The sequence below is a fragment of the Cynara cardunculus genome, unplaced genomic scaffold (genome assembly GCF_001531365.2).
Source record: "Cynara cardunculus var. scolymus isolate 2C unplaced genomic scaffold, CcrdV1 Un_Scaffold_2577, whole genome shotgun sequence".
In the NCBI taxonomy this organism is placed as follows: domain Eukaryota; kingdom Viridiplantae; phylum Streptophyta; class Magnoliopsida; order Asterales; family Asteraceae; genus Cynara; species Cynara cardunculus.
In genome coordinates this window covers 28,488-36,183 of record NW_020201142.1, presented here as the reverse complement: position 1 = coordinate 36,183, position 7,696 = coordinate 28,488, and the positions used below count along the sequence as shown (strand labels likewise).

At 35.9% G+C, this 7,696-nt stretch overlaps 1 protein-coding gene across 1 annotated transcript; it reads left to right on the top strand.

The window, feature by feature from the left end:
- The first annotated feature begins 997 nt into the window (after positions 1–997).
- LOC112503134 (peptidyl-tRNA hydrolase 2, mitochondrial) lies at positions 998–7,696 on the top strand. Its single transcript, XM_025107198.1, has 8 exons — positions 998–1,104; positions 1,247–1,432; positions 4,041–4,101; positions 4,186–4,222; positions 6,031–6,108; positions 6,196–6,268; positions 6,800–6,839; positions 7,369–7,696. Exons 1-8 carry the CDS (start codon positions 1,063–1,065, stop codon positions 7,416–7,418), a joined length of 567 nt encoding a protein of 188 aa, XP_024962966.1. The 5' UTR covers positions 998–1,062; the 3' UTR covers positions 7,419–7,696.

The following is a 7,696-nucleotide window of genomic DNA, read 5'->3' as shown; positions in this document are numbered from 1 at the left end:
AATCTGAATAGACTTTTCACTTCCCATCATCTGTTTCTCTAGTTCATTCTATAACTCTTTAGCTGAGCCTCTGCTGTCAACTTGGTTGAAAAGTTCGTTCGGTATTTCCATCAACATATAAGTCAAAGCTTTCTTATCAATTAGGACCCTTTGTTTCTCTGTATCGGTATAATACCGTGGATCCTTCTTTCTCTTTGATGCGGGCACGACTATCTCATAAGCAGTAGTCTGCTCAGGTAGATCCATGTAACTGATGTAAGGACCATTCTTAATTGACTACATCAGCTTTTCATCCTTATTATCAAGAAAGTGTATCATACGAACTTTTAATTGCAAGTACTCTCCGACAGCAAGAACCGAAAGCTTAGAATCAGAACCAATGCTTAATATATCCTTCGACATTTTTTCAAACTTGAAAATTGATCTTTTTTAGAAAATATTGACTAGGATTGGATTTGTCTAAATCAAACACAACAGACGGGAGAAATTATTGACACTTGAAAGAATTCACAACAAAATTCTCTTTAGCGGACAAAGAATAAATTGTTTATCGGACAATAAAAGCTTCAAGATATCGGACAAAGAGTAAATTGCTTATCGGACAATGAATAAGAGATATCCGGACAAGACTCAATGTTATTGGACAACAATGTTTACCTCTTAATAGTTCTATTAAGAGGCAGCCTATAAATTGTTAAGAAGTGAATCTTGTTTGGCAAAAAAAAAATATGTCTCTTAATTGTAAACCCTCTGAATGATTTTGTATGCCGGACCTCTTGTAACTCTTCAACGCCCTAATTTCGTTGTAAATAATTACCAAATAATTATATTTCATTTTACGCTATATCATGATAGTTTCTTCATCATTCCGACCAATCATTTTACACCAAAACATTCACCAACTAGTCAAACAATTTCTAACCGTTGCAGTGTGCGGGTCCCTAGAGAGGCCTGGCATCGTTCAGATAAAAATTCACAAATTCTAAAAATTTCGCCTGATCCTTCCTGGCTGGTTGGTTCCCTCTCCCTGTCTCTCTCTCTCGACAGCAGCAATAATCCCAAATGATGGGTTCATTTCGGAACCAGTCTCGGCCATCAAAAAATGTACCCTTTTAATCAATTCCCATACCCCTTAAACCCTTCATATTGCCTTTGAAATTTATTTATTTAACCTTCTTGTTGCTCTTTTTTGTTCATTAATTACTTAAACACGCATTATTTTCTGGTGGATTATTTTTGGCTACAGAAACAAGATAGAGGATGGTTGGGGCGGAGTTTTCAGCCACAGAACTTCATTCCAGGACTTGTAATCGGCTTCATTTTTGGTATGTTGTTGGATTTATTAAAACCCATCAAAAGGAATGCTACTACAAGGAGAAAGAGCAATAGGTTCTTATCAAATTCAAATAACCCTGATGAAGATCTCAAAATGGTTTGTTTTTCCCCATCTCCCGTTTATTAGAATTTCTTAATTGCCCTTTTGCATTCATGGCAAAACTTCATCTTTTTAGGCTGAACTTACATGTTAACATGAGTTATTTGTCCATTTGTTCTCAATATTAATGGTAGTCCTTCTGGTTCTCGTTGTTGTTGGAGGCTAAGGGGCCGTTTATTAAATGCTTACCCGGTAGGTGTTTATCGGGTAATTTTTCTCACCGGATGAATATGGCAAGACCCAAGAATCTTATCCGGTAAGAGTGATGATAAGGATAGAGTCTTGCCCGTAAGTGAGGGTGACAACTCATACCCGAGTAAGTGTGTACCTAGTAAATTATTGCATATCATTCTATTTTGATGTACTACAATCTTACCTAGAAAATAAATTACAGTGTTTGACTTCTAAGGATAAGTGCTTACCGGGTAAGCATTCAGGTAAACAGCCCCTAAGTGCTTCTCCAACAGATACTCCAGATAAAGATTTTGGAGGACACATTTTTTTCCTAGAATGTCCAAACAGAAAAAGTATGATAGAGTGTGACGGTTACCACTACAAAGAAATATCTTTATTAAATTCCCACATATAAGAAATTAAATGTTTTGGAGAGGGAAGAAATATTTTCATCATATAATTAGTGTTGTAACATTCAAAACAAAAAGCCCCTTTTGGGGTTGAATGCAATGCAATTATGTTTTGGAGATTCTGAAATTTCTCCACTTTGGAGAATCAATTGAAAATGATCTACCATGCCTCCCACTATAGATTCTCAATTGAAATATGAGCCTACTTTAAGCCATTGCTAGTTAACTATACTTCCAAGTTCCAACCATGGTTTTAGTTGGTTTGGAGGTTATTTCGACCAACATATTGCTTTGCACTTTGGTGGATTATAGAAGTGGGTTCTTGGGATGTATTTGGGTGGCTCAGTGGGTTCCTCTTCAGGCTTCACGGTACTACGTTGGTTTGAGCAGGAGAGTTTGCAAGATTGTGTTCAATATCAGTTATGAATATGAATTATGAGCTTTTATAACTGCGTTGACAGTGGGCTACTATTCTTCCCATGATTTAGTTATTTTAGTTTTAAATTTGGAGGTTTTGGATCAACATGTTGCTTTAGGCTTGGGATGTTACATGTAATGCATAAGTATTATATGAAGGGACTTAGATTTCAAGGTAAAAATGAGTCAATTTGCTTTACATGTTTATATGAACTACAAATCTTTAATTAAATAATTGAGGTAATAGCATTTATATCGTATTAGTAAAGATGAATGTAGCCTCAAGTGCTAATACATGATAAATAGCCGACTTTTGTCCAATTGCAATGTTAAACGACTGCTGTTTAATAATGTTTTTATTTATTTAAAGCTACGTGTATAGTTTCACTATAATGGTTTATTCAATTAGCTCCACATGATATATTCTCAACTTGAGTACTTAGTACTTGAGGGAGTACTGAAGTACCTTATCTTTTAGTATGTCTATTGAACTGGAAAATGTCTCGGTTGAAATATATTACTCATTGATTCTAGAACTAAAGTCCAATTTGTATAATATGCATAATTAAAGGTAGATATGATTACGTTTTCTACATTTGAGTTCATTGTGTGGTTTTGCGGCATTTTGACAATGAGATTTTTGGGGACCAAAGAAGTTATCATAGTAGACTTATATCACTGTGTATATGCTTTCTAATAATGATATCTAGTGTCAGTCAATGAGAATTGGCATGCTAATACAATGTTTGATCAATGAGAATTGGCATGCTAATACAATGCTCGATTAATGAGAATTGGCATGCTAATACATGAAGTGCAACTTTAGCTTTTAAGGAAGTGAATGATTTAGGAAGTTTTTGCGGAAAGTAGTTAGGAATTACGTTCTTTGAGATCAATATTATGAAAAGATGGAACAACCAAGGAGGGTTTTAGTCATAGGATAAGAACGAAGTGGATGAAATAGTTACACGCTTAAGGACTAACATAAGAGCAAGTAGGAAATAAGGTTTTGAGTATGTGAAAAATATCAAATGAATTGGTCTTAGAAATATATTGTAGGAATCATGTCCTAGAAGTGGAAGCCCAATCAAACCAAAAAACCAACCAAATCCAATATATCTTGTTTTATCCAAAACAAATTCAGTATATCCCGCTTGAAAGCAGGGTCTGAGAGAGGTTGGATGTACGCACTATGCAGTATTGACCTCTATCGCCAAAGGATAGAGTGGTTGTTCCTATGAAAACCCCTAGCTTGCCCAAGCAAATTACCTCTTGTTATATTCCATTCAGATTCATTTTTGATTTTCCCGAACATATAATATTATGATTGTTGCGGTTGGAGGCCTACACTCATGGAACTTGTGGAGTACCTTCTACTTGAGTTAATCTTTTTTCTGAAGTATGCAATATTTATCTACGGCAAATGCAACAAATAAACTCACACACTCTCCTCGCCTTTGGTGAGGTTTAAACCCCTGACCTCCTAGGAGGCCAAGGATTACGATACTGTTAGGCCAAAGGCCCTTTGGTTACTTGAGTCAATCTTGATAATTGATATGCTACGGATTGAACATCCTTGGCTAATTTCTTTGTTTATATTGTAGGTTCTCGTTGTTAGACAAGACTTGAAGATGGGACAAGGAAAAATTGCATCTCAATGTGCTCGTGAGAAATTTTGACAAATTTCATTGTGAAAGGCTTCTCCTTTTTACCGATTACTTGATTGATCGTTTTCTTTTTGTATTGCAGATGCTGCGACTGGTTTATATTCTAAACTAATGCAAAGGTTTGACTTAGATCCTTTTATTCTTCTAAATTGTGTTTGCCTTTTTTAGAAAAACAAGAATGATACTCCCTCTCATCCGTTGCTAGAGTACACTTTCCATTTCTAATAGTCAAACCTAGTACTTTCACAACGAAAATAGGGAAAATTGCATGAAAATGCAATGTACGTTGGTCAGATTCCTATTTTGTGTGATGAACTTTCTAACCCTTCATCTTGATACTTCATGCGACCTCTCAAACATTTAGGTACCTAGTATATATCCAAGAATGCCTGAAAAATGCTAGGTACTTTATTTCGATTCCTATTTTGTATACATACTTCGGTTTAAATGTTTGAGATATCAATCACATCTGAGGTATCAAAATGAAGGGTTTGAAAGTAGGTTACACAACAAGGAATCATAACAAAGTACATTGCATTTTCATGCAATTTGCCACTACAATTTTACATTATTGCTGATAGTTTCTTTATCTTTTAAATACTTCCTTGAGACTGCAAATTATCTCCGGTCATCATACAAATTTTGGTAACCACTGATCTGAATGGTGCTTTACACACTTAAGATGTGGTGACCAAACATGTCTTTCAAGTACCATTTAGACGCATTGACTATTGACATGTGTTTTATTTCTTTTTTCTCATAGTTTAATAGAAAGATTATGTGTTCTTATGTCGAGACTTAGAGCAACGGATAAGATTACTACATCGTGAATTCAAGATTAAAGTTTAAGTCATCCAAACAACCTCTTTGCAAAATGACAACGTAAACACTGATACAAAGACTTCCCTTCCCAACCCTCGCAATACTGAGGAGCTTAGCGGACGGGGTTTACCCCTTTCACGTATTTTCTTTAGAAGCCAAGTATTCATAGATTTTCATTTAGTTGTAATCTATGAAATTAAAAAGCAATTCGTGTGATGCTCAAAAGGTACATGTGGCCACTAAGTATATGAAACATTGAATTTGTTGTTTATGATGAATGCTTGACCTTGGTCATTTATCCTATATCTTATTAGCGAACTTACTCGTATTGCAAAAGAGGAAAGACGTGATCGGATTGATCAAACTGAAGTCGCGCTTGTCAACTTCAAAATTATTTTGGATACAAATGCATTTGGAACATTCAACTCTAGATTTTGTAGTGTTGCACCATTAGTTAAATGACTAAAATACCCTTCAATAGTAACATCAAAATTATTTGATACAAATGTCTTTGGAACATTCAACTCTGGATTTGGTAGTGTTGCACTATTAGTTAAATGTCTAAAATGCCCTTCAATAGTTTACGTAAAAAGGGAATTATGTCCAACCACAATTGCTAAACAGTTTTCTCACTCATGAATTGTCCCAGTGGTAAGGAGGTGGGAAATCCGTAAGTGATCTCGGGTTCAGATCTGGGCATCACCCATCTGCCTCTGGAGCAGAGCAATTTTCCTATCCCCATGATGACCGTGGGAATGCTGCGGCATTTACCTTTTTTTGGAATAACATTCTGCTGTCCCATTCCTTGTCCCCTCCATGTTTTTACATAAAAACAATGACTTGTTTCCAAGTGATTTGGTGGGACATGAAGGGAGACATGGAATTTGGGGACAACAATCTTTTTCTCCTTGAACTATTTGTATCAATTTGGGGGGTTGGGGGGGGGGGGGGGTTCTTGGTGAGGAACTATTTATTATCACTTAAAAATTATACCTTCCTTAGTTCCTTTATACCATTTTTTTCTCCTTTTCCAATCTCTATTCTCATGTAAATTGTGTCTAAAAATCTTGTTTTCATCTTCCAATTAAATTGTTTCGCTTTGCAGCCATCAGAATCTTTTGCATCGGTGGGAAGCCTGCAGGCAGGCCAAAATAGTAGTCTCATGTAAAAATGAACAAGAAATGTAAGCAGGTGATACAATTCACATGTTAATTTTGCACTTATCTTCTTGTCCATGTGTTCCTTAATTATGCCATTTGCATACCATCAGGAATAAGCTGCAGGAAGCAGCAGAGAGCATTGGCCTTCCAACTTATGTTGTAGCTGATGCAGGACGCACACAGGTAATTTCTGGTCAAATCTGTTTTCTTTCACTCCCAAATTCACATCATCTTTTTTGGGTTTGTAGATATTCTTTTGCTCGGCAGTCATCAATATTATTGGAAGATATACCCGTGTTTTCACCTCTTAATTAAACTAAATATACGAGGACTTTGCAAATTTGAAATTGAACTTTTTGACTGTAAAAGTCATCTGAACCTTATGTTTGGAAAGGAGGGAGTATTGAAGAACTGAATACTAGAACTTTACATAACAGTGAAAAGAAATATGACCGAAAATGAAGATTGGAAATATTAATTTATAGCACCGTTTGGTTTCACCATCAAACAAACCACCATTCATTTATGTAGAAAAAACATGTTGGTACTTCCACTGTCCTCAGTCTTCCAAGCAATGGAGAGAAAAAATGTGACCTTGATCGGTTAAAACCAAATGAACCTAGTAAATCCCATATACAGTAGGATCTGAGGGTAAGATTGAACTGTATGATCTTTGTGACTTTTGAATGTCGTTTTTTTGTTTGTTTTACACAGGTTTTAGCAGGGTCAAAAACTGCTCTTGCTATCGGTCCGGGTATGTTATGGATCTTTTTTTTCCCTTTCCCGTTGTGTTCTCCTTGGTATGCTTTCTTCGTTTCATCATTAAAGACGATGCTTTGACTCCCATGGTCAAATCAATCATTTTGTGAAAGTATTTTGATAATTGGAACTGCAACTGTGGTGGTTGGCGGCAGTTTTGGTGGTGGTTGGCGGCAGTTTTGGTGGTGGTGGTAGGGTAAAATAGTCTTTTTATTCTCAATGGAATTGAAATCCATGGAAGGAATCGAGGATTCCTTGATTTTTGGATTGCACATCCACTTGAAACATTCCATGCCACCCCGATTTCAAGCGCCCCCTCATATTTAACATAGAAATTCTTTGTTTGACAATTGCAATATTCTTGATAGCAAGCACGAAAATATTGATTTTGAATTTGTAACAAAATCATGAAAAGTAGCCTTTATTGCCTTTCTTTAAGCTTAGCGTGTAATGCATGGTATCTCAAGTTCATTTTGGCAATCATTTTGTTGCTAACTCTTGTTTCTTTTTTCTTGATTGAGCAGGGTACAATTCTGTTGTTGATTCAGTTACGGGGAAGCAACGCTTGCTTTGATGTCAATGTTGGCATTTCGGAAATCGCTATTTGGGTTCCGAAAATCTGAAGAATGGTGGTTATCTTGAAGCAGTAGATGTAGCTTTTTCTTCTTATTTTGGGTAAATGGAATTGCAGCTTCTATGATTTGGGTATGTCATGTTTTATGAATCAATAGAAATGGAAAGAGTGTTTAGTTGATATACAAATTCAAAATTTTGATTGAATGCATTTGCTACCAACTTAAAGTATAGGGGCAGTGGATAAGATAAGTGGGCACATGCCATGGTTTTGTTTCT